This window comes from Rhododendron vialii, chromosome 4a, assembly GCF_030253575.1.
Source record: "Rhododendron vialii isolate Sample 1 chromosome 4a, ASM3025357v1".
NCBI lineage: Eukaryota > Viridiplantae > Streptophyta > Magnoliopsida > Ericales > Ericaceae > Rhododendron > Rhododendron vialii.
Window position 1 is genome coordinate 32,356,146 of NC_080560.1, and position 26,897 is coordinate 32,383,042.

Below are 26,897 nucleotides of genomic sequence, written 5' to 3' on the forward strand. Positions count from 1 at the left end.
GGCGAGGCTTTTCCGGCATCGGTCCGACGATCGAAGACGTTCACCGCGTAGAGTTCGTCGAGTTCTACATGTGGACCAAAAATCAGCTTGATCAAATATCGTTAAGAGCCTCATCCGAACATATATAACTTGAAAAAAAATGAATCCTAATGGATACGAAACACTGGATCAAAACTACTAAATTCATTTTTTTCAAGTTATATATGTTCGGATGAGGACCTTAACAATATTTGATCGAGCTGATTTTTGGTGCACATGTAGAACTCGACGAGCTCTACGCGGTGAACGTCTCCGATCGTCGGACCGATGCCGGAAAAGCCTCGCCGGAGGCCGTGCAGCACGCTGTGCAGCACGAAGCTGCACAGCACGCTCCCTCTGTCCGGACTGCAAAATTGTTAAAACTTAAGAGGGTGATTTTCTGCAGTGAAAATTATATAGATTTTTATTTGTGGTCGAGAAGTTAGGTGTTTTCGATAGTGAATAAGTTGTTGAGAAATGTCAAATTGTTTCCGATAGTGAATAAATTGTCGATAGTTTGTAAATAGAGTTACTGTAGTAAAAAATAATGTTTGTTGACAATTTTTTTTTGTCAACAATAAAGATGAAATGATAAAGGTTGTGTTTGGTTGAGAGTTTAGTTTAGTTTAGTTTTGGTAGTGGGTGGAGAGAGAAATAGAGTAATGATTGAAGATAGGGGTAATGATTGGAGAGAGATAGAGAGAGATGAGAAAGTAATAATTGAAAAAATAGGGTAATGATTGGAAAAAAAAATAGGGTAATGATTGAAAACAAAACTAAAACTAAACCGCGAACCGAACAAAGCCAATGAACTAAATTTATAGTGTTTTTTTGTTATTGAAAACGGACCTTAATTTTTACCCTGTGGATTTTTCTGTGTCCGGAGCAACGTATTTGGATCAACACGACTCTTCTCTGAACATAGTTGTGTCCGCAATTATATATTAATCTTTTGTCCGTATAATTACGCTTTTTCCGAATCTCATTTGTTGCCTATGGCCTTCCCCAGAGTGTGCCTGCATTCGAAAATTAGACTTCACAGCCTGTGAGATTATGAGAATCATTTCTTCCATGGGAGAACTCGCATTGATTCTGTAAGTGGATTGTTTGTTTGTCACAGTTTAATTGCCAGTCGACAGTCGTGGATATATTCATACGGGTGGTTTGACAAATGAAGTTATTTACTAGTAGCACTCTACGTGTTTGTTGAATTGTCTGAATGGCTTTCTATTCTTGCCTCCTTCATTGCCACACTTTTACTCTCCCCCACACTCCAGACCTCCCACCTCTTTCTCCCTCATCCAAACCCCTCAAACCCATTTGCAGCACACCCCATAGAGAACTGCTCACTTCAATCTCAGCCTCAACCTCGCCTTCTCTCTCTACCCTTTCTCCCTCCCCACCACACAAACTCCCACCAGACTTCACACCAAAGCAGCTCCTCGATGCCATCCGCCAACAAAATGATGAAACCTCCGCGCTTAACCTCTTCTATTGGGCCTCCATACACCCCAATTTCAAACCAACTTTGCCCATTTACGAGGAAATCATTCAAAAGCTTGGACATGTCGGATCATTCGATTCAATGGAGCAAATCTTGGAGGATATGAGGGTTTCCAATTGCTGGCCCACTGATGGTACTTTTAAAATTTTCATTGAGAATTATGCGAAAAGCGATTTGTATGATGAAGCTATTGGTGTCCTTGATACTATGGAACAAGTATTTCAGGTGAAACCGGGGAGGTTTAGTTATAACTTCCTGTTAAATGTTCTTGTTGATGGAAAAAAGTTCAAACTGGTGGAAAGTGTTTGCTCCATGATGTTTACTAGAGGAGTTAAACCTGATGTTTCGACGTTCAATATTGTGATAAAGGCTCTGTGTAAATCCCATCAAACTAGGTCTGCTATTTCAATGATCGAAGATATGTCTAACTACGGTTTGGCACCAGATGACATAACATATACCACCATCATGAAAGGATATATTGAGGAAGGGAATTTGGAGACTGCGCTTAGAATCAAGGAGGAAATGATAGCAGCTCAATGCCCGCTGAGCAAAGTAACTGTTGATGTTTTGATTCGTGGGTATTGTAAAGAGGGTAGAATTGAGGAAGCTTTGAATTTTGCAGAAGAGATGTGGGTTGAAGGATTTCGTCCCGATCAATTTACTTTTAATTGTTTAGTGCTTGGTTTGTGGAAGTCTGGACATGTTAAGCAAGCTTTAGAGCTTTTCGATTTAATGCTTCAGGAGGGGTTCGATCCACATATCCTCACGTATAACACTTTGATATCTGGACTGTGTAAATCTGGTCAAGTTGATGAAGCCGTAGAAGTTCTCAATAAGATGATTTCAAGGGATTGTTCCCCTGATACAGTGACATATAACACTCTGATTAGCAACTTGTGCAAGGAGCAACAAATGGAACAAGCCATTGAAATTGCTTGTATTATGACAGACAAGGGAATTCTACCTGATGTTCGTACGTTTAATTCCCTCATACGAGGGCTCTGCTTGACGAAGAATCACAATTTGGCAATTGACTTGTTCCATGGAATGAAAAACTATGGGTGCCGGCCTAATGATTACACATACAATATCTTAATCAACAGTCTTAGTTCAAGCGGAAAAATAGACAGAGCTTTGGGTATATTAAAGGATATGGAATCAAGTGGCTGCGCACGAGATGTAGTGACATATACCACTTTGATAGCCGGATTTTGCAGAAACAAAAAGATTGAACAAGCGGAGGAGATTTTTTATCAAATGAACCTACAGGGTGTTCCAAGAGATAAGGTGGCTTATAACTGCCTAATTGATGGCCTTTGTATGAGTAAGAGAATGGAGAAGGCCACGGAGATTATGGATCAGATGATACTGGAAGGACTTCAACCCGATGGTTTCACCTACGGAAGCCTAATAAAGGGATGGTGTAATATGGGTATACCTGAGAATGCAAGTAGGCTCCTCAGAACTATCGAGACGAAAGGAATGGTTCTCACACCACAAACCTATAACCCCTTGATCCAAGCGTTCTTCCAACTGAAGAGAACGAAAGAAGCCATGAGACTGTTTAGAGAAATGGAAGCAAAGGGTACCCCTCCGGATGCCATTTCATATAGAACTGTTTTTCGGGGACTTTGTTCGGGCGGTGGACCTATTGGAGAGGCCGTCGATTTCTTAGTTGAAATGACTGAGAAAAGATTTATGCCAGACTCCTCTTCTTTTTATATGCTGGCTGATGGGCTTTGTTGTTTATCCATGGAGAACACTTTAGCTATGGTTGTTGAAAGGATTATGAAGATGGACTTCTTCTCCGAAAATGAGGTGTCTACGATCAGGGCGTTGATGAAAATCCATAAATTTCAAGATGCATTTGCCGCGATTGGTAGGATTTCGCAGAGGAGAAATCCCAAGAGACGTTACTAGTGAAGATTGAAGGTGAGAAACTCTGATTGTAAAATATAGCTTGCATTTCAGCAGTGGTTCAATGTTCAAATATCTGAACCACATGATTGTATGTCAACTGATCTAATTAGGGATTCTCCATCGTATTGTATTGAAATTTTTGATGGGTTGTTCTTGAATTTGGAACTAGCCCTTTTGTTCTCATGCATGGCAACTCTTTTTTTTTAAATCAAGTGTCCGGACCATATTACAGCACCTTGACTAATCTAGGGACCATAAATCGACCGTCCACAAGCGGGGGCCTCACTTGAAGCTGGAGCAAATGCTCTATATGGACTGGCCTCGAAAGAGTTAATAATACCTAAGAGGTTTCGAACTTTAGATTTTAAGGGGAAGGGAAAAAAAAAGTTGCCAATACTTGTGGAAGCAACTGCAATCACGCTCTGCGTAATTGTATCTCTCTCTTCACTGCAGCTTGTGTTTTCACGATTATTTAATTGTCAATTGTAAATTAAAAAATTAGTCCTTTTGTTTTATTTTTGGGTTAAAAGCTGGGCTGCGAGTTAAGCACTAGTTTTTCTTTTGGTCTATTTTCTTTTGTTTAAAGTGTTGAGCGCCAGTTGGTTTCCACATGTTTTCCCGATTCCCCAAATAGAAAAAGCAGTTGAACCAAAGGAAATTAATTGTTGGTGGTGTACAGGATTCGGTGTGTAAAAAATATATAACGAACGCTGAAGCGATGGTTCGGGTTTCCTCGCGGTGAAGATAAACCTAATTGGATTGCTTGTCGATGAATCACGAGTTCCGAACACAAACATAACAACAATCTCAAGCGATGTAGTGATACTACGAGTTTTGAGTATCACCCTTAACTCCAAGGTGCGAAAATTTTGAATTGCTCTATAATAGTAGAGTGAGAAATCTTGTAAGAAAACCTTTGCTTTTGTAATTTTCTGCATATTGTTCTATACTAGCGAATTACCCGTGCCTAAAGGTACTTTCAACATAAGTTTTATATCTCTTGGTAATTCCCGTGCATGAACATATTTGCCTCCAAATTCACTTTTCCATTTTCATAAAGTATCATAACCAATTTAAGAGAGAGAGACTGGGATTTGGTAGGAAAAGGTGAGATTAAGTTTTTTTTTTTTTCCTAATCGTACGATCATAAATTTTAAAGGAAGTGATCTAACGGTTGTAGAAGTTGCTTCTGTTTATATGCCTAAGACATTTTTAACAGAAATTGCTCTGTTTTATAATATAGATTTATGTAGGAATTGAATAAAAGAGAATCCCAAATGCAAACTCTAATCTCCCTAAGAGATGGAGTTGATGTTGTATTCCTTCATCTAATGGGTAACCAGATCATGACCACATGGACGATAAAAGCATTTTTAATGGGAGATGTCAATTTCTATGTGGACATTTTAACGGTAAAAATTGACATCAAAATTCAATCCAACCTAATAGCCTTCTTTGATGCCAAATACATGTGGATTTGAAGGCAAGTCTTCTCATGCCAACTTTGACAATCACCCTCCTCGATGCCAAATTTCAAAAAATGACCATTTGTATTTTGACATAAGGGTTGGAGAAGAATAATTTGATGTCAAATAAATAGAATTTGACATAAAGGTTGGAGAAGAGGTTTTGATGTCAAATTGGAGATACCAAAATACCACGTCAGTCTTAAAAAAAAATTGACATCCCCAATTTAATGTTAAGGGTTTGATCTCAAATCAGGCCCCGAATTCCAACACGGTCAAACTCTGGTGATCCCATATTCTATTCTCTGCGGTCTCTGTGTATTATATCCATGCATGCTACGTTCTCTGTACTGTTGATTATTATTGGTACGCTGTAAAAACCATTTGTTTGCCTTTTGTTTTGAGCTCCCGATGCATACCTTTTTAAAGTTGTCGGATATTGTTGGGAAGTGAAGAAAAGGCCTGGCTCTTTTCTTTAGTTATGAGAAATTGTCAAAATCTGGTGGGTGGGCTCATTTTCTATTCTCTACGGTCTATGTATATCATATCCATCCACGCTACGGAGCAAGAATTCTGTATTTTGTTGGTACTCTGTAAAACTAGAACTAAGCTATTCACACAGACAAAGTGAGAACAGATCATCCACAGTTTTTTTGCGGGGCCCATTTCGGGTCTCGGAAAAATGATCCAAATCACTCAATTGTTTTAAAATATTATTTTTAGGGATCCCGGTAAAAAATTTATCTCAATTGGATTTTGATAAGGGCTTTTTCAAAATTCGTAGAGTGAATCAGTCAGTAACTCTACGAATTTTGAAAAAACCCTTACCGATGTCTAATTGAGATGATTTTGTACGAGGATCTCTAAAATAATGTTTTTAAAAAAAATAAGCGGCTCAGAAACATCTTTGCGGGACCCAAAATGAGCCCCGCAAAAAAAATTGTGGAACATCTGATGCCAATTTCCTATATCTCATTGGACTTTTCGGTAAAACTATTCGTTTGCCATTTGTTCTGAGCTTTCGGTGCAAAGTGTAAAGCTGATCCCAGACGAACATCAGAATAAAAATAAAAATCTCAATGAAACGCGCAGCGCTGCGGGTAACTTCCTGGCGTATAAAATGGTCCGCTATTTTATCTATGCATTTCTATCGTGTTCAAAAAAAAAAAAAAGAAGAAGGGCCGCTATTGTTGGGAAGTGAAGAAAAGGCATTCTTGTGGCCAATTGTACCAGAAAGGCCGACAATGGGAACAAAACTGAGAAAAAAAGAAGAAGTTGTTCACAGCTTGTGGGAATTTCTAGTAACTAATAAGCAAGTACGCCACAATAATTCATTCCATAGCTCGATGGTAGACATGTCGGAAGTACGTACTTCTAGTTAAAATTTCACTCACTACAACTAACATTTTTTTCTTCCTACATACAAATAAAAAATAAAAAATAAAAAATAAAAAATCATAGCGTGTGAAAAGAGACGGGACTTATGATTCATTTAGGCATCACTTATGAAAGGTCATGCACAATTGCGATGAGTCCTACTCTGTATTACATTATAAGAGATCAGAAAAGTTAATGTGTAATGAGAGAAACATTCATTTCTCTAATCTCACGGCATAAACTTTTACAAATGTATGATTTAGACACAAAAGAAGAATTTGATAGATTGACAGTAACAATGTCAATCCTCACATATGGAAATTTATGAGTTCTCATGTACAAGAGTAAATCAATGTTGAATGATATTAGTAACTCCGAAGGATTTGGCAAGGTGAGCATGAAAAAGCTAATAAGGATGGGTTTGGATTAAAAAGTAGCTAGTGACTTATTTTGTCTTTTTAAAATTTTTTTTCTATATGTTTGACTTATTTTTTGTCTTTTTCAAAAAAATTATGAGTTTCAATAAAAAAAAAAGTAATACTTCTTTGGTTTCTCTCGTCGAGATGAATCAATAAATCACAAAAAGTTTGACGCAAAACTAACAAGTGCAATAAAAAATTGAATAAAAACAAAAAAAATGATCTCAACTTTTTAATCCAAATCTACCCTATGTATCACGTGTTTGAGCTTCACAAAAGCACATGTTCGAATTTTATGAAAGACAAATATTCAAAATCTTAGGACCAAGTTTGGTTGGTCATTAGTTTTAGGATTCCGAAATTAATCCATGTACGAGCAAACTAGCCCGGTCATTAACTTATAGCATCGCCTGCCGATAAGCATCCACGTTTGTGTTCAAAAGAAGAGGTCCATAGACTTCAGCTTGTGCGCCAATTTCGACCCGAATAAAAAGGAGAGCTTGCCTATTTGATTTCATCCATGAGGGCCCGTTGTTCAGCCTCCCTGTGAGTAAACCCTGTTGATGGCCATTGTAATCCCCTGTTATCAACCGGGTTTTTTGTTTGTCTCACTTCCTGAGCATCAGTTCAGTTATGCGCTAGCACTCTACATGTTTGTTGAATTGTCTGAATGGCTTTCTCTTCTTGCCTTCTTCAATCCCACCATTTTACTCTCCCGCACACTCTAAACCTCCCACCTCTTTCTCTCTCTTCTAAATCCCTCAAACCCATTTGCAGCATCCCCAATAGAGAACTGCTCACTTCCATCTCAGCCTCAACTTCACCTTCTCCCTCCCTAACCCGTAAACTCCCACCAGACTTCACCACAAAACAGCTCCTCGACGCCATCAGCCAACAAAATGATGAAACCTCTATGCTTAACCTCTTCTATTGGGCTTCCAAACACCTCAATTTCAAACCAAGTTTTTACGAGGAAATCATTCGAAAGCTTGGACATGTCGGATCATTGGATTCAATGAAGCAAATCTTGGAGGATATGAGGATTTCCAATTGCAGGCCCACCGAAGGTACTTTTAAAATTTTCATTGAGAATTACGCGAAAAGGGATTTGTATGATGAAGCTATTGGTGTCCTTGACACGATGGAACAAGCGTTTGGGTTGAAACCAGGGCTGTATACTTACAATTTTCTGTTAAATGTTCTTGTCGATGGAGAAAAGTTTAAATTAGTGAAAAGTGTTGAATCCATGATGTTTAGTAAAGGAGTTGAACCTGGTGTCCCAACGTTTAACATACTGATAAAGGCCCTGTGTAAAAACCATCAAATTAGGCATGCTATATTGATGATGGAAGATATGTGTAGTTATGGTTTGGCACCGGATGGGATAACATACACCACCATAATGAAAGGATGTATTGAGGAAGGGGATTTGGACACTGCTCTTAGAATCAGGGATGCAATGATAGCAGCTCAATGCCCACTGAGCAAAGTAACAGTTAATGTTTTGATTCATGGGTATTGTAAAGAGGGTAGAATTGAGGAAGCTTTGAATTTTGCAGAAGAGATGTGGGTTGAGGGATTTCGTCCTGATCAAGTAACGTATAATACTTTGGTGCATGGTTTGTGCAAGTCTGGATATTTTAAGCATGCTTTAGAGCTTTTGGATTTAATGCTTGAGGAGGAGTTTGTTCTGAAGATTGTCACGTATAACACTTTGATATCTGGACTGTGTAAAACTGGTCAAGATGATGAAGCCATGGGAGTCCTCAATCAGATGATTTCAAGGGATCGTTCACCGGATAAAGTCACTTATAACATTCTGATTAGAACCTTGTGCAACAAGAAACAAATGGAACAAGCATTTGAAATTGCTTGTATTATGATGGACAAGGGAATTCTACCTGATGTTTATACGTTTAGTTCCCTCATACGAGGGCTCTGCTTGACGAAGAATCACGATTTGGTAATTGACTTGCTCCACGGAATGAAAAACCAAGGTTGCTGGCCTAATGAACACATATTCAATATCTTAATCAACGGTCTTTGTTCGAGCGGAAAACTAGACAGAGCTTTGGGTCTATTGAAGGATATGGAATCTAGTGGCTGCACACGAGGTGTAGTAACGTATAACACTCTGATATCCGGACTTATCAAAAACAAGAGGATTGAAGAAGCAAAGGAAAGTTTTGATCGAATGATGCTAGAAGGACTTCAACCTAATAACATAACCTATAATACAATGCTCTATCACTACTGCAGAGTTGGCGATATCAAGAAGATGGCAGACATTGTCCAAACCATGACTTCAAATGGGTGTGAACCGGATGTTGTCACCTATCGTGCCCTAATACAGGGATTGTGTAACGTGGGTAGAATTGAGATTGCAATTAGGCTTCTCATAACTATCCAGACGAAAGGAATGGCGTTGGCCCCACAAACCTATAATCCCTTGCTCCGAGCACTCTTCAAACGGAAGAAAACAAAAGCAGCCATGAGAGTGTTTAGAGAAATGAAAGAGAAGGGTGACCCTCCAGATGCATTTTCGTATGAAACTGTTATTCGCGGGCTTTGTTCTGGCAGCGGACCTATTGGAGAGGCTGTCGATTTCATCGTTGAAATGACTGAGAAAAGACTGATACCGGAATGCTCTACGTTCTGTATGCTGGCTGAAAGACTTTGTGCTTTATCCATGGAGGACACTTTAGTTATGCTTGTTGAAAGGATTATGGATACGTATTTCTTCTCCGAAAACGAGGTGTCTATGATAAACGGATTCATGAAAATCCGTAAGTTTGAAGATGCATTGGCTACTCTTGGCGGGATTTTGAATAGGAGAAATCCCAAGAGAGGTTACTAGTGAAGCTGGGAAACCTGGAGTGGAAGATACAGCTTGCATTTCTGTTTGTTTCTAATGGTGGAATACGGCAAGGGGAATGGTGTGTTGGGGATCAACAGGTTTCGGAGATCCATTAATAATCAGTTGTATTAGAGCTGCTTTTTTAGGCACTGGCCTCCAATGTGACTTTTGTCTAAATTCAGCTTCAGTTTCTTTTCCCCTCGAGCAATGGAATTTTAGTTACTTCTCTTGAGGTACATTCTTCTAATACCTGAACCATATGACTATATGTCAAGTGATATAATAGGTGATATGGTTAATGAACGATTCCCATAATTAGGAACGAGCCCTTTTGTTCTTGTGGAAGCAGATGCGACGCCACACTTCTTGATGTAAGGTCGGCTGATGCCACACTTGTGTATTGCTCAAATCAGTTTCATTTGCAGAGTAGAAAGCGAATCGGAGACGCATGTTCATTGAAAGGGTCAGATGTAATATGTTCAAAAATTAGGTCTTCATGTTCATTGGTTATTGTTGTTTTGAACTGATTTAGCAATGGTGTGAATCCTGGAGCAGGTTCATGGTTATGGGCAACCTAAAAGGTCAGTGACTAGAACTCAAATGGCTTTTTCGAAACATACTTTTCTTAAGCTTAGCAAAGATTAATTGCTCCAGTGATTCTTTTGCGGTACATCTAAAGCCATCCACAGGCAGTCAATGGTTTATACGACGATGTGCAAGCAAATCCTTAGCTGATGAATCGGGTTAAAGAGGTTCAAGAAAATCTAGATCCGAAATTCCCAATTTTTGTCAAGTCCATGAACCGATCAGCTGTTACCGTAGGGCTTATTCTGGTAAGGCCAAAACAGTTTCCATCGCTCAATTAGGAGTTCGAAGTACTAATTCACAGCTTGTGGGAATTTCTAAAAAGTAGTATTAAAGTATAATTCATACCATACCAAACTGAAGTGGTAGTCGGATATTAGGCACGTCGTATTCTCGTTCACAAGACTTTTGGTAAAATTGTCACTAACTACAACTAACAACTAACACTTCTTGCCCTCCTACGTACAAAAATACACACAGATGGATCTTATGATTTTTCATTAGGCATCACTTATGAGACGTCATGTACAATTATGATGGGTCCTATTTTGTATTACCAGAGGAGTTATTGTAAAATGAGAGAAAATAAATTCATTTCTCTTATCTCACGCTATAAACTGTTATAATGGTATGATTTACACATAAAAAGATTTGATAAATTGACAGGAAGAATCATAAAACGGGATTATGACTCTATAAGAGTTCCCCTGTCAGAGTAAATCAATGTTGATAATATTAACGCCGTGGGATTTTGGCAAGGTGGGCGCGAAAAAGCTACTCCCTCCATCTTTATTCTTTAGTCTCTCGTTTTATTCTAACCGGATAAAGACTAATTATAACTTTTAATTGGTAATACTATTTATATACAATATGGATCTTATTTAATAGATCTTAATGGACTCTTTTTGTAGAAATTTTATATACATCTCAAAACCAATTGACAATGAGTGGAGAGGTCCCAGATGTTATTAAGTGATCACCCATTCCACTCCTAAGCAATGTGAGATTCATTTCCTTAACATCCCCCTCACGTGCAGTTGCGTTTGAGGTCTGTCATGTGTTGCCACTTTTGGGCTTTTGGGTCATATCATCGTGCAGCCTTTTTGCTGGTTTGTCATCGTGGGGTGTGGATTGTGAATTTTATAAAATGTGGGGTGGAACGGACCCCGCTCACTTTATATCCATCTCAAAACCAATTAGCAATGAGTGGAGAGATCCCAGATATTATTAAGTGATCACCCCATTCGACTCCTAAGCAATGTGAGATTCATTTCCTTAACATTTTAAACGATATTTTCAAAATCACCTAAAAAATTATAGATTGTAAGATATAATCAATTGACAAGTGGCACGAATTTTCAAAATGGACTAAAGAATGGGGACAAAGAGTAAGTAATAAGCTCCTTCATGGGCGTGAGTTAAGTAATAAGCTCTCATGTAGGCGTGAGGAAGCTAAGTAATAAGTGTTTGTAGATCACATATACGCAGGCTAAAACATTGGGAAAATTATAGTTATCCCCCTCCAACTAACCTTCGCGTACATTTACCTCGTTCTAATTTTTTTTTTGGGCACTTAACCCCCTTAAACTAACTGAAATTCAAACGGTCATAACTTCTTCGTCCAAAATAAAAAATATGCAAATTATATATCGATTTCGAGGTCTTGAAGTCAGCTTTCTAATGACACCAAAATCACATCACGATTCAAAGCACACAGAAAGTTATGATCAAAAGAGTAAGGGCTGGTAGACAGAAAGACCGTTTTGATCATAACTTTCTGTGTGCTTTGAATTGTGATGTGATTTTGGTGTCATTAGAAAGCTGACTTCAAGACCTCGAAAGCGATATATAATTTGCATATTTTCGATTTTGGACGAAGAAGTTATGACAGTTTGAAGTTATGACCGTTTGAATTTCAGTTAGTTTGAGGAGGTTAAGTGCCAAAAAAAAAGTTAGAGGGGGTAAATGTACGCGAGGGTTAGTTAGAGGGGGTAACTATAATTTGTCCTAAAACATTCAAAATCTTGAACCACCGTAAGATTTATTGGGTCGTTGACTTTAGAATTCCAAAATTAATCAAAACATGCTAGGTCGTTGATTTTAAAATCCCAAAATTAATCAAGACATGCACAAGCTAACATGTACATTCGATTAACAAGAAGTGTTGAATACTTGTGGCGATTCTTACTTTTGTAGGCCTCTTTAAAACCCAAGTTTTGTGGTAACCGTAATTAGAAAATACTGAAGTATAATTTTCCTTTGGTCACTGCTTTTGAAACAAGAAAATAACGGATTGCAGATTGATTGAACTTCAATTCTCCTCGTGGATTTTTCTGAATCTCGCGTTGCCTATGATCTTCCCAAGCGTGTGAAGGGAGAGCTTGCCTATTTGTTCCATCCACCGGTGGCGTGGGACCCATTCCACCGGTGGCATCGGGACCCATTTGTGATGTTTATCAACCGGAACGTCAATGAAAGTTACGTACTAGTAGCATTCTACATGTTTGTTGAATTGTCTTAATGGCTTTCTCTTCTTGCCTTCTTCATTCCCACCCTTTTATCACTCTCCCCAGCAGGCTAAACCTCTCTCTCTCTCTCTCTCTCTCTCTCTCTCTTCCAAATCCCTCAAACCCATTTTCGCCATACCCCAGTCCCCATAGGGAACTACTCACTTCAATCTCCGCATCAACTTCACCTTCTCCCTCCCTAACCCATAAACTCCCACCGGACTTCGCCACAGAACAGCTCCTCGACGCCATCCGCCAACAAAATGATGAAACCTCTGCGCTTAACCTCTTCCATTGGGCCTCCAAACAGCCCAATTTCAAACCCACTTTGCCCCTATACGAGGAAATCATTCGGAAGCTTGGACACCTTGAATCATTTGATTCGATGAAGCAAATCTTGGAGGATATGAGGGTTTCCAATTGCAGCCCCAACGAAGGTACTTTCTTGATTTTCATTTGGAGTTACGGAAACGACATTTGTATGATGAGGCTATTGGTGTTCTTTATGTAATGGAACAAGCATTTGGGTTGAAACCAGGTAGTTATACTTATAATTTTCTGTTAAATGTTCTTGTTAATGGAAAAAAGTTCAAACTAGTCAAAATTGTTCGCTACATGATGTTTACCAGAGGAGTTGAACCTGATGTTGCGATGTTTAATAGTGTATTGATAATGACTCTGCGTAGATCCCATCAAATTATGTATGCTATTTCGGTGATCAAAGATATGTCTAACTATGGTTTGGCACCAGATGAGATAACATATAACACCATAATGCAAGGATATATTGAGGAAGGGAATTTGGAAACTGCACTTAGAATCAGGGAGGAAATGATAGCAGCTCAATGCCCCGTGGGCAAAAAACTGTTGATGTTTTGATTCTTGGGTATTGTAAAGCGGGTAGAATTGAGGAAGCTTTGAATCTTGCAGAAGAGATGTGGGTAGAGGGATTTCGTCCCGACCAATTTACTTTTAATACTTTGGTGCGCGGTTTGTGCAATTCTGGACATGTTAAGCATGCTTTAGAGCTTTTTGATTTAATGCTTCAGGAGGGGTTTGATCTGTATAATGTGACAGATGAGACTTTGATATCTAGTAAATATGGTCAATTTGATGAAGCCATGGGAGTCCTCAATCAGATGATTTCAAGGGATCGTTCCTGGGATATAGTCACTTATAACATTCTGATTACAACCTTGTGCAAGGAGAATGAAATGAACAAGCATTTGAAATTGCTTGTATTATGACAGACAAGGGAATTCTACCGGATGTTCATACGTTTAATTCCCTCATACAAGGACTTTGCTTGACGAAGAATCACAAATTGGCATATGAATTGTTCCATGGAATTAAAACCACGGGGTGCCAGCCTGTTGCATTTACTTACAATGTGTTAATTGGCTGTCTTTGTTCGAGTGGAAACTAGACAGAGCTTTGGGTCTATTCGAAGAAATGGAATCAAGTTGCTGCACACGAGATGTAGTAACGTATAACACTCTGATATCCAGATTTAGCAAAACCAAGAGGAGTGAATAAGCAGAGGAAATTTTTGATCGGATGATTCCGGTAGGACTTCAACCTAATAACATCACCTATAATTCAATGCTCTATCACTACTGCAGAGTTGGCAATATCAAGAAGGCGGCAAACATTGTCCAAACCATGGCTTCAAATGGGTGTGAACCGGATGTTGTCACCTATTGTGTCTTAATACATGGATTGTGTAACGTGGGTAGAATCGAGATTGCAATTAGGCTTCTCATAACTATCCAGATGAAAGGAATGGCGTTGGCCCCACAAACCTATAATCCCTTGCTCCGAGAACTCTTCAAACGGAAGAAAACAAAAGCAGCCATGAGACTGTTTAGAGAAATGAAAGAGAAGGGTGACCCTCCAGATGCATTTTCGTATGAAACTGTGTTTCGTGGGCTTTGTTCTGGCGGAGGACCTATTGGAGAGGCTGTCGATTTCGTCGTTGAAATGACTGAGAAAAGACTAATACTGGAATTCTCTACGTTCTGTATGCTGGCTGAAAGACTTTGTGCTTTATCCGTGGAGGACACTTTAGTTATGCTCATTGAAAGGATTATGGATATGTATTTCTTCTCCGAAAATGAGGTGTCTATGATAAAGGGATTCATGAAAAAATCCTTAAGTTTGAAGATGCATTGGCTACTCTTGGCGGGATTTTGAATAGGAGAAATCCCAAGAGAGGTTGCTAGTGAAGATTGAAGCTGGGAAACCTGCACTGGAAGATACAGCTTGCATTTCTGTTTGTTTCTAACAATGGAATATGCCAAGGGGAATGGTGTGTTGGATCAACAGCTGTATGGGGGCTGCTTTTTTAGGCACTGGCCTCCAATTGGACTTTTGTCTAAATTCAGCTTCTGTTTCTTTTCCCCTCGAGCAATGGAATTTTAGTTACTTCTCTGGAGGTACATTCTTCTAATACCTGAACCATATGATTAAATGTCAAGTGATATAATAGGTGATATGGTTAATGAACAATTTCCATAATTAGGAACGACGCCTTTTGTTCTAGTGCATTACAAGTGGTAGCAGAGGCGACGCCACAATTCTTCATGTGGGGTCGGCTGACCCCATGGGGAAAATACTCACCCTTGTTACTATGCCAATTTTGTTTGATTAGTTAACAGCTGATACCATAAGCAAATGTAGATGACCACATGACGATGAGCCAATAGCATGGGATAATCTTTCCTACAGTTCTCTCTCTCTCTCTCAGAAAAATCTTCAAAAATGTACTAATTTCGAATTCCAACTCATTCAGAGCAGGGACAGTGTTTGTTTTGGGTCTCAAAACCCAACTTCTCTCCCTCTACATGGTCCTCAATTGATTTTTTCTATCTCTCTCTCCACTCATTACTCCCAAAAACCTCTCTCAACCGAAGGTGTTTTATGGTTCTCAAAAAAAAAGAAAGCAAGGTGTTTTGTGGTTCTCCATTCAGGAAAGAATGTTTTTATGTTAATCTGGTATTAATTTAGAATATGCATGAGATATTTGAAAAAATATCCACATTTATACACCTATATACACGTATTTTTGGAATATTCCAAGGGTAATGGAGACCAACTCCACAGGATCAACGTTCTGGGGATCAGTTTACATTCAGCTGTATTAGGGGGATCCATTTTCTTCAGGCATTCAGCTGTATTCGGGATGCTTTTATAGGCACTGGCATTCATTCAATTTGACTTTTGTCTATATTCAGCTTCAGTTTCCTTTCCTCTCCAGCAATGGAATTTCAGTTCCTTCTCTTGTGGTACAATGTTCTGATTTCTGGACCTCATGATTGTATGTCAACTGATATAATCAGCGATTCTCCATCGTATCGAAATCTTTTATGGTGGTTCTATAATTTGGATGTGGCCCTTTTGTTCTTATGCATGGCAACTTACCAATACTGATGGAAGTAACTGAACTCATGCTTTGTGTAATTGGATCTCTCTTCTCACTGTAGCTTGTGTTTTCTAGGTATTGAATTGTTAATTGTGAAATAAAAAATGTGTCTGCGCCTTTTGTTTTATTTTTGTGCTAAAGTAATTCACCAGTTTTTCGTTTGGTTTATTTTTCTTGTGGTGAAAGGGTTGAGCCCCAGTTGGTTTCTTTATGTTCTTTCAATTCCCCAAAATAGAACAAGAAGTTGAACTAAAGGCAAATGAATTGTTGGTAGTGTACAGAATCCGGTGCGTAAACATTATGTTGCGAATGCAAAAGAGATGGTTTGGGTTACCTCACACGAATGTAAACCGAACCGGATTGTTTCTGGATGAATCACGAGCTCCGGACATGAACACAAACACAGCAACAATCTCAAGTGATGGAGTGATACCACGATCTTGGAGTATCACTCTTAATTCCAAGGTGCAAAAGCTTTGCGTTGATCTATGATAGTAGAGACGAGAAAACCTTTGTTCTAGGGAGTATTTTTTGTGCATATTTTTCTCTGTTTCTGCAGGAATTAAATAAAGGAGCATCCCAGATGCATGCAAACTCAATGTAATCTGTCATTGAATCATGATCACATTGGCGACACGATTTCGTCCCGGACTTGTCCCCAAATTCCAACACGATCAAACTTTGGTGATCCGTATTCTTTCTCTGCGATCTATGTACATTATATCCATTCATGCTGCGAAGCGAGAATTCTATATTTTGTTCATCTTCATTTATACTTCGTACTATAAACTATTCGTTTGCCCTTTATTCCGAGCTTTCGTTGTAAACCTTCTAAAATGGTCGGATATTGTTGGGAAGTGAAGAAAAGGCATTCTTGTGACTCTTTTCTTTAGTTCTGAGAATTAATTATGGCACGATACATCTTTCATTTGACTTCCAAACAGAAACGCAAAAAATGCAAAACGTTAAATGCCAAACCCGAGCTCCCAAACGCCACCGTAGCATGTTTGTAATTGAATTTCGTTGGAGCAGAATCTATAGCATGAGCTACTTCTACAACTGCGTCAATGAATCCTTTAAAAACATCTACATAGAATTACACTAGCAAATGCTAAATAAATTTGATCAATTTTTTCATCATTCAAACCACCACCACTACATGAGTCATGACCAATTGTACAAGAAGTGTCAATAATGGGAAAAAAGCTGGAAAAAAAAAAGTAATTCACAGCTTGTGGGAATTTCTACCGGATATGATTCACGCCATAGTAAAATGAAGTGGTAGCCGGATGGTAGGCACGTTGTATTCTCATTCACAAGACTTTTGGTTAAAACTGTCACTAACTACAACTAACACTTCTTGCCCTCCTACGCACAAAAATATTCACAAGATATCAGAAGAGATGGGTCTTATGATTTGTCATCAGGCATCACTTATAAAAATGTCATGTACAATTATGATGAGTCCTTTTCAGAAGAGTTAATGTAAAATGAGAGAAAACTAATTCATTTCCCTTATCTCACTCCATAAATTGTGAAAATGGTATGATTTACGCATAAAAAGATTTGATAAATTGAAAGGAACAATCATACCATAATCGACGAGATTATGACTCTAGAGAGTTCCCATATCAAAGAGTAAATCAATGTTCAAAATATTAACTCCGCGGAATTTGGCAATGTGGGTATGAGGAAGCTAAATAATTTCTTAGGTGAACATGGAGTTGGGGGAGTTGCTATTCCTTAAAGGGAGAGTAGCCTGCTGTCTCGGCCAAGGGGTTAATGCTTCGTTCTCGCTCCAATGATCGGAAACGTTCACTTCGTAGAGTTCCTCGAGTTGAACAAGTATTAAAAAATCAGCTTGATCGGATATCAGTAAGTGCCTAATCGAAACCTTTTTGTCTTGAAAAGAATGGGTCCGAAACACTGGATCAAATCTAATAGAACCCATCATTGGCAAGTTATATGTGTTCCGATCAGGCATTTAGTGATATCTAATCAAACTGATTTTTTGCATACGTGTTCCACTCAACGAGCTCTACGAAGTAAACGTTTTCGATTATCGGAGGGAGACCGGAGTGGGATCCCCTCGGCTGGGACAGCACGCTGCTGTCCCTTCAAGGGACAGCAACTCCTCCAGTCCGGTGAACACAAGGAAGCTAAGTAATGAGTGTTTTTCCTCTGCAAGATTGCACATTTGAATTCTACTGAGGCCAATTCAAAATATTGGGACCACTGCAAGGTTAGCTTTAAAACCCCAAAATTGGTCAAGACGGGCGCGTTAACCTGGACGGGCGATTATCAATAATAACACTTATGGTGTTTCTCACTTAAACAGGCCTCTTTAAAACCTAAGTTTGTGGTAACTGTAAATAGAAAAAATAAATTTCCTGGGTCACTGCTTTTGAAACAAGAAAATAACGGATTCCAAAATGATTGAACTTTTTCTCCGCGTGGATTTTTTCTGAATCTCATTTGCTGCGGCGTTGCCTATCTGTGGCCTTCCCAAGCGTGCTTGTTCTATTTGATTTCATCCACCCGTGGCATGGGGGACCCTGTTTATCAACCGGATTGTTTGTTTCTCTCTCTTCCGGAGCATCACTGAAGTTATTACTACGTTCTAGTAGCACTCTACGTGTTTGTTGATTTGTCTGAATGGCTTTCTCTTCTTGCCTTCTCCAATCCCACCCTTTCGTTCTCCCCGCCAGTCTAAACCTCCCACCTCTTTCTCTCTCTTCCAAATCCCTCAAACCCATTTACATCATACCCCATACGGAACTACTCACTTCCATCTCAGCCTCAACTTCACCTTCTCCCTCCCTAACCCATAAACTCCCACCAGAATTCACCACAGAACAGCTCATCGACGCCATCCGCCAAAAAAATGATGAAACCGCTGCGCTTAACCTCTTCCATTGGGCTTCCAAACAGCCCGATTTCAAACCCACTCTGCCCGTATACGAGGGAATCATTTGGAAGCTTGGACACCTTGGATCATTTGATTCGATGAAGCAAATCTTGGAGGATATGAGGGTTTCCAATTGCAGCCCCAACGAAGGTACCTTCTTGATTTTCATTAAGAGTTACCAGAAACAACATTTGTATGATGAGGCTGTTGGTGTTCTTTATGTAATGGAACAAGCATTTGGGTTGAAACCAAGTAGTTATACTTATAATTTTCTGTTAAATGTTCTGGTTGAAGGAAAAAAGTTCGAACTATTCGAAAGTGTTCTCTCCATGATGTTTGCTAGAGGAGTTGAACCTGAGGTTTCGACGTTTAATATATGGATAAAGTCTCTACGTAAATTTCATCAAATTAGGTATGCTAGTTCGGTGATCGAAGAAATGTCTAACTATGGTTTGGCACCGGATGTGATAACATATACCTCCATAATGCAAGGATATATTGAGGAAGGGAATTTGGAAGCTGCACTTAGAATCAGGGAGGAAATGATAGCAGCTCAATGCCCACTGAGCAAAAAAACTGTTAATATTTTGATTCTTGGGTATTGTAAAGAGGGTAGAATTGAGGAAGCTTTGAATCTTGCAGAAGAGATGTGGGTAGAGGGATTTCGTCCCGACCAAACTACTTTTAATACTTTGGTGCGTGGTTTGTGCAAGTTTGGACATGTTAAGCATGCTTTAGAGCTTTTTGATTTAGTGCTTCAGGAGGGGTTTGATCTGAATACTGTCACGTATAACACTTTGGTAACTGCACTGTGTATAAATGGTCAAGTTGATGAAGCCATGGGAGTCTTCAATCAGATGATTTCGAGGGATCGTTCCCCGGATATAGTCTCTTACAACATTCTGATTACAACCTTGTGCAACGAGAATCAAATGGAACAAGCATTTGAAATTGCTTGTATTATGATAGACAAGGGAATTCTACCGGATGTTCATACGTTTAGTTCGCTCATACGAGGACTTTGCTTGACGAAGAATCAAGATTTGGCATATGAATTGTTCCATGGAATGAAAACTGCAGGGTATCAGCCCATTGCATTTACTTACAATGTGTTAATTGGCAGTCTTTGTTCAAGAGGAAAACTAGACAGAGCTTTGGGTCTATTCAAAGAAATGGATTCAAGTGGTTGCACACGAGATGTAGTAACGTATAACACTCTGATATCTGGATTTAGCAAAAACAAGAGAATTGAAGAAGCAGAGGAAATTTTTGATCGGATGATACTGGTAGGACTTCAACCTAATAACATCACCTATAATTCATTGCTCTATCACTATTGCAAAGTTGGCGATATCAAGAAGGCAACAGACATTGTCCAAACCATGACTTCAAATGGGTGTGAACCGGATGTTGCCACCTATCGTGCCCTAATACAGGGATTTTGTAACGTGGGTAGGATTGAGATTGCAATTAGGCTTCTCATAACTATCCAGACGAAAGGAATGGTGTTGGCCCCACAAACCTATAATCCCTTGCTCCAACAGCTCTTTAAACAGAAGAAAACAAAAGCAGCCATGAGACTGTTTAGAGAAATGAAAGAGAAGGGTGACCCTCCGGATGCATCTTCATATGAAACTGTTTTTCGCGGGCTTTGTTCTTGCGGAGGGCCTATTGGAGAGGCTGTCGATTTCGTCATTGAAATGACTGAGAAAAGAGTGACACCAAAATTCTCTACGTTCATTATGCTGGCTGAAAGACTTCGTGCTTTATCCATGGAGGACACTTTAGTTATGCTTGTTGAAAGGATTATGGATACGTACCTCTTCTCCGAAAACGAGGCGTCTATGGTAAAGGGATTCATGAAAATCCGTAAGTTTGAAGATGCATTGGCTACTCTTGACGGGATTTTGAATAGGAGAAATCCCAAGAGAGGTTACAAGTGAAGATTGAAGCTGGGAAACCTGGACGGGAAGATATAGCTTACGTTTCTGTTTGTTTCTAACGACGGAATACGCCAAGGGGAACGGTGTGATTTGAATCTATGAAGTTGGTATACATGCTCGACGGGTCAACGGGTTTCGGAGATCCATTGACGATCAGCCGTATCAGGGATGCTTTGCTTTTCTGCCGCACTGGCCTTCAATGTGACATTTTGTCTAAATTCAGCTTCAGTTTCTTTTCCTCTCGAGCAATGGAATTTTAGTTTTGTTTGATCAGGGTATCCATAATGCTATAATCAAAAATTGATAACCAAAAATTGTCACATCAGCTTTGGATTATTTATTTAAGAGATTGTTAAAGTTAACAATGTAGATGTCTAGAATAGCATAATTAAAATTGGATAACCAAAACTTAGTCACATCATTTTTTCAGACTACAAAAAACTAAAAATTGTGAACTGTAGAAAATAGTTTTGAAACTAATAAAAACTATTTACTAGAAATAGAAAATACTTTCTGAAACTTTTTTTTTTTGGAAAAAAACTACTCTATTTTAAAAAAATAGTTTTCTAAAAAAAATAAATATTTAGTAAAATATATATATTTCAAATATATTGTTTGAAAAGGAAGAGAGAGAGGAAAATGGAAGAGAGATAGAACATTTTTGTATAATGATTGGTATATTTGATTGAGAATATGTATGGTCTATTAAATTTGGTTATTGTCAAAAAGTTTCTAGTTTTGGTCATCCAAAGCTCAAAATTTGATTATTTCTAAGGAGGTTGTTAAGTTTGATTATAGCATTGTGAGCCATATTTTGCATCAATATTGTTAACTTTAAAAGCTTTTTTATTTTTGATTATAGCATTGTTGATACTCTTAGTTAACAGATGACACCATAAGCAAATGTAGATGACCCCATGACGATGAGCCAATAGCGCCGGATAATCTTCCCTACAGTTCAAGCTTTTTCCAATTTGCCAGACCCCTCTCTCTCTCTCAATAGATTTTTTTTTCTTTCTCTCCACTTATTATCCCAAAAACCTCTCAACCGAAGGTGTTTTATGGTTCTCAGAAAAAAAAACAGCAATAATGTGTTTTGTGGTTCTCCATTTGGGTTAAGAATGTGTTTATGTTAAAATCTGGTATTAATTCAGAATATGCATGAGATAGTTGAAAAAATATCCACAGAAAACGACTCCACAGGATCAACGTAGTTTCTGGGGAACAGTTTACGTTCAGCTGTATTAGGGGGATCCATTTTCGTTCAGGCATTCAGCTGTATAATTCGGGATGCTTTTATAGGCACTGGCATTCATTCAATTTGACTTTTGTCTAAATTCAGCTTCAGTTTCCTTTCCTTCCTCTCCAGCAATGGAATTTCGGTTCCTTCTCTTGTGGTACAATGTTCTGATTTCTTGACCTCATGATAGTATGTCAACCGATGTAATCAGCGATTCTCCATCGTATCGAAATCTTTTATGGTGGTTCTATAATTTGGAAGTAGCCCTTCCTTTTGTTCTTATGCATGGCAACTTACCAATACTGATGGAAGCAACTGAAATCACGCTCTGCGTAATCGGATCTCTCTCCTCGCTGTAGCTTGTGTTTTCTAGTTATTGAATTGTTATTTGTGAATTCAAAATTTTGTCTGCGCCTTTTGTTTTATTTTTGTGTTGAAGTTATTGATCACCTGTTTTCCTTTCGGTTTATTTTTCTTGTGGTGAAAGGGGTGAGCCCAAGTTGGTTTCTATGTGTTTCCTCAATTCCCCAAATAGAGCAAGAAGTTGCACTAAAGGCAATAAATTGTTGGTAGTGTACAGGATCCGGTGCGTAAACAATATGCAGAAGAGATGGTTCGGGTTACCTCACGACGAATGTAAACCGAACCAAATTGTTTTTGGATGAATCACGAGCTCCGGACACGAACACGAACACAAACACAACAACAATCTCAAGCGATGGAGTGATTCCATGATCTTGGAGTATCACTTTTAATTCCAAGGTGTTGATCTATGATAGTAGATAAAAAACTAGTGAGAAGACCTTTGTTCTAGTAATTTTTTTTTTTTTGGCATATTTCTGCAGGAATTAAATAAAGGAGCATCCCAGATGCATACAAACTCTAATCTCCCTTAGAGATAGAGTTTGATTTGTATTCCTTCATGTAATCTGTCATTGGATCATGATCACATGGGCGACACGATTTGGTCCCGTACCCAACCCCAAATTCCAACACGATCAAATTTCGGTTATCCCGTATTCTTTCTCTGTGATCTAGGTATATTATGTACATTTACGTTGCGAAGTGAGAATTCTATATTTTGTTCATCGTCATTGATGCTCTGTAAAACTATTCGTTTGCCCTTTGTTCCGAGCTTTCGGTGTAAAAAATGGTCGGATGTTGTTGGGAAGTGAAGAAAAGGCAGATACGTGGTTGCCAATTACCATCATGCCCTTTTGTCGACATTCCTACATATATAGATTACAAACAGTACAACTACAAAATAAGGAGAACATATTTATTAAGGAGTGCTAGGTACAAAGAAAATCTATCCGGAAATTACCCCGAATGGACAAATCAACGGTACAGATACAATTCAAAGTGAATCTGTACCATTGATTTGTTCTTTCAGGATAATTTCCGGATAAATTTTCTTTGCACTTAGCATTTCTCTATCGGAATATCGTACGGGATCGAACATAACGTTGTAGCTAGGCTACCTTATATTAATGTGCGCCGTAATTTTGTTTATTTTATATGGACTAGAAGAAATAATCATTGTGTTTATCAAAGCAAATCAAGAAAATCGCACGTTCAGGTTGAAACTTGGAGTACTATTTTGCGTCAAATTTTTGTGATTTATTGATTCGTCTCGGCAAGAGGAATCGGAAAAATACAAAATTTTGATCGAAACTCATAATTTTTTTAAAAAAGACAAAAATAACTAAAATGAGTTGTCTTTTTTATTTATTTTTGTCTTTATTCAATAAATTATGAGTTTTGATAATACTTTTTTACTTTTTCGACGAGACAAATCAATAAGTTACAAAAATTTGATGCAAAATAAACAAATGCAAAAAAAAATATAAAAAGAGACAAAAAAATAAGTCACTCTATTTTTTAATCCAAACCCACCCGAGCCCATATATCTAACGAATCTTGGAAGGATATGGATATGGCCTTAAAGAACTTCATTATGCTGGTTTAACACGAAACATATCAAATTAACCTACCTTGATTAATGTATAATGCGAATGCAATGTATAAATTAGAAGAAAATTGTTTTTTTTTTCTTCCCAATATTGCATACATTAGCGGCCTGTTTGGATGAAGGATTTGTTTTAGGTGGATTTAAAATGAGGGGAGATTTGAAGGTGGATATGTAATGAGGGGTGATATATTAAGAAGGGTGACCCCACCACTTAAGAAGGGTGGATTTGTAATGAGGTGTTTGGATGGTTATTTGAGAAGGGGGATTTGGAAGGTGGATATGATAAGATAAGATATCAAATGACTTAATTGCCCCTAGTTATTGAAATGAACAAATAATGTTAATTTTATTATAATTACGAAAAATACGTATTTATTAATAAAAAATCGAAAAAATAAATTCATTAAATCTTAAAAATATCTTGTCACTCCCTTTTTGAGTAGACTTTTTTTTTTTTGGAAAAAAAAACTGAAAATTGTAAATGTTAAAAATGTTGAAAATGTCATTATTTGATTGTAGGTACGTTGAAAATAATTATAATTAATTATTGCATAAAACTAATGAAAATATTTGTAAAATGCTTAAACGTTATTTTATAATTTATGTAAAATTCCGAAATTTGTACAGCATATTTAGTAATCACAAAATACTTTGTTTGTTAGTTGAAAATGAGGAGTAGGTGCAACAAATTTATTAGGTAAACATGTGCCAACAAATTTGTTTGGTAAATTTGTTTATAAATAGCAAGGTATTTTATATTGTCAACTCACATCTCTTCTTGATTGAAAAAAATACTTTTCTATATTTGTTTTTTCAATCATTTGAATGGCACGTCGAGCTTGGACCGAGGCGGAGGAGAAGAAGTTGTTGGATAATCTTACAAGCCTTGTAGATGCAGGGGTTTGGCAAGGTGAGCACGGAGGGATGATTCCCGCCTCCTTTGAAGTCTTGCAACATCAGATGACTGCTGCTTTCCCCCATGGTAGTTTTACAAAAAATATTATTGAGGGAAAGATTAAAAAGTGGAGGGAGACTTATTTCACCATAGAAGACATGATGTTGACTCCTGGATTTGGTTGGAATCCAAATGAAAATAGATTAGTTGTGGATAATGAAGATTGGAATGAATTTGTCCGGGTAAGTGATCATCCTTCAATTGTATATAAACTACTTTTTTTTGAGAAATTATCATATTTGTTATGTTTTTTTAGGTGAATCCACGAGCTAGACAGATGAGGGGCATGCAATTTCCTCATTTCAATCGTTGGGCCCATTGCTTTCGACGTCACTAGTTGGAGAAGTTAGAAGTTGAAGATAGATGTTGAAGAATAAATCGTATTTCTGATAATAATTGTTAGAAGATCGAAATTTAAGTTAGTACTGATGTACCTCAAATAAATATAAGTACTTTGTCTTTATATTACATTCTTCATTTCCACAATCTTTGAAAAAAAAAGTACAAATTCATTCAGAATCAAATAGATTTGCGAAGATTAAACAAGCTAAAAAACCTACGAAAAAAACAACAAAGTATGTGGTTAGACTAGTTCGATGTTGAACTTCCAAACCACTTACGGATGTGGAACCACTGTGACTTGATTGAGGTGCGGTTCGGACCGACTGCATTTGAAGGAGCCGGTATCTTTCCTCATGAAACTGTAACAATGCTCCTTCCGCTTCGTCAAACGTCTTGTATCTTTTGAACAAGTTTCCCGAGTATCCATTAACCTGCAGTCCCGCGGTCTCCCAACTTGTATAGATTCCCGGATTACGGCCGATGAAAACCACCCAATAGGATTCTTTATCTTGATTTGTCATTGAAATATCTACGAAAAAATATCGATTATTACATTTATAAGAATACTAATATTATGTTTATATGTACTTGGCTCAGATATTCTTATTAACCGGCGCATAGTACACTATTTGGCTACAACTTATGTTGCCGAATGGTGATTAAACCATTGACCCTCATAAGTTATCCCGCCAAGACAAGTGCGTCGCCTTTAAAGTTGTCTGTCATATCCTCATAGCCTAGTAGAACAGCCTTAAAAATATCAAAAACTAGCCCAGCTACAAGCCAAAAAACTGCCCAGCAACCACCAACGAAACTGCCAAAAATGTATGCCAAGAAAACAGTTCCTCTAGCAAAACATAATAACATTTTTCCATTTTTCCCCATATTTCACCACTAAAGTAGCACCAAAACTGCCACAAACAGGAGCCAACAAATTGCCGAGTATGACATTACAAAACTGTCCAAAAAAACAGCCAATAACTACACAGAATGCAGCACCAAAACTGTCCATCAAAACAGCCACAAAACTGCCCAGAATAGTGAACCAAAACTGTCAACAAAACAGCCAATAACTACACAGATTGCAGGACCAAAACTGTCCAATAAAACAGCCAGAAAACTGCCCAGAATAGTGAACCAAAACTGTCAACAAAACAGCCAATAACTACACAGATTGCAGGACCAAAACTGTCCAAAAAAACAGCCAGAAAACTGCCCAGAATAGTGAACAAAAACTGTCAACAAAACAGGCACAAAACTGCACAGAATGCAGCACCAAAACTATCCAAAAAAACAGCCAAAAAACAGCCCAGAATGCAGCACCAAAACTGTCAAAAAAACAGCCAAAAAACTGCCCAGAATGCAGCACCAAAACTGTCCTAAAAAACAGCCACAAAACTGCCCAGAATGCAGCACCAAAACTGTCCAAAAAAACAGCCCAAAAACTGCCCAGAATGCAG

General features: G+C 38.2%; 5 protein-coding genes and 1 pseudogene across 6 annotated transcripts; all 6 read left to right on the plus strand.

The window, feature by feature from the left end:
- Positions 1-954: 954 nt before the first annotated feature.
- Positions 955-10,091, plus strand: LOC131324361 (pentatricopeptide repeat-containing protein At3g53700, chloroplastic-like). Of its 2 annotated transcripts, XR_009199314.1 has the most exons (3): positions 955-3,457; positions 9,570-9,797; positions 9,884-10,091. XR_009199314.1 is itself a non-coding variant. In XM_058356306.1 (2 exons), the coding sequence occupies exon 1, from the start codon at positions 1,238-1,240 to the stop codon at positions 3,443-3,445; it is 2,208 nt and encodes a 735-aa protein (XP_058212289.1). In that variant the 5' UTR covers positions 955-1,237; the 3' UTR covers positions 3,446-3,457; positions 9,570-10,091. The 2 variants fall into 2 exon arrangements, 1 of the variants encoding a protein (XP_058212289.1); XM_058356306.1 differs by having other exon boundaries at positions 9,570-10,091.
- LOC131324364 (pentatricopeptide repeat-containing protein At3g53700, chloroplastic-like) lies at positions 7,086-16,960 on the plus strand. The gene is made up of 2 exons (XM_058356308.1): positions 7,086-9,556; positions 14,871-16,960. Exons 1-2 carry the CDS (start codon positions 7,378-7,380, stop codon positions 14,876-14,878), a joined length of 2,187 nt encoding a protein of 728 aa, XP_058212291.1. The 5' UTR covers positions 7,086-7,377; the 3' UTR covers positions 14,879-16,960.
- LOC131324365 (pentatricopeptide repeat-containing protein At3g53700, chloroplastic-like) lies at positions 12,670-16,960 on the plus strand (annotated as a pseudogene).
- LOC131324366 (pentatricopeptide repeat-containing protein At3g53700, chloroplastic-like) lies at positions 14,214-16,960 on the plus strand. The gene has a single exon (XM_058356310.1). The coding sequence runs from the start codon at positions 14,214-14,216 to the stop codon at positions 14,847-14,849; it is 636 nt and encodes a 211-aa protein (XP_058212293.1). The 3' UTR covers positions 14,850-16,960.
- A 1,486-nt stretch (positions 16,961-18,446) lies between these two features.
- On the plus strand, positions 18,447-21,196 carry LOC131324363 (pentatricopeptide repeat-containing protein At3g53700, chloroplastic-like). Its single transcript, XM_058356307.1, has one exon. The coding sequence runs from the start codon at positions 18,733-18,735 to the stop codon at positions 20,926-20,928; it is 2,196 nt and encodes a 731-aa protein (XP_058212290.1). The 5' UTR covers positions 18,447-18,732; the 3' UTR covers positions 20,929-21,196.
- Positions 21,197-24,934: 3,738 nt separating this feature from the next.
- Positions 24,935-25,501, plus strand: LOC131324295 (uncharacterized). Its single transcript, XM_058356212.1, has 2 exons — positions 24,935-25,277; positions 25,352-25,501. The coding sequence occupies exons 1-2, from the start codon at positions 24,966-24,968 to the stop codon at positions 25,430-25,432; spliced, it is 393 nt and encodes a 130-aa protein (XP_058212195.1). The 5' UTR covers positions 24,935-24,965; the 3' UTR covers positions 25,433-25,501.
- Positions 25,502-26,897: the final 1,396 nt, after the last annotated feature.

Coding starts and splice junctions, on each gene's coding strand:
- LOC131324361 (XM_058356306.1), top strand. CDS start 1,238: ATGGCTTTCTATTCTTGCCTCCTTCATTGCCACACTTTTACTCTCCCC.
- LOC131324364 (XM_058356308.1), top strand. CDS start 7,378: ATGGCTTTCTCTTCTTGCCTTCTTCAATCCCACCATTTTACTCTCCCG.
- LOC131324366 (XM_058356310.1), top strand. CDS start 14,214: ATGATTCCGGTAGGACTTCAACCTAATAACATCACCTATAATTCAATG.
- LOC131324363 (XM_058356307.1), top strand. CDS start 18,733: ATGGCTTTCTCTTCTTGCCTTCTCCAATCCCACCCTTTCGTTCTCCCC.
- LOC131324295 (XM_058356212.1), top strand. CDS start 24,966: ATGGCACGTCGAGCTTGGACCGAGGCGGAGGAGAAGAAGTTGTTGGAT. Junction 25,278..25,351: donor ATTGGAATGAATTTGTCCGG/GTAAGTGATCAT, acceptor ATGTTTTTTTAG/GTGAATCCACGAGCTAGACA.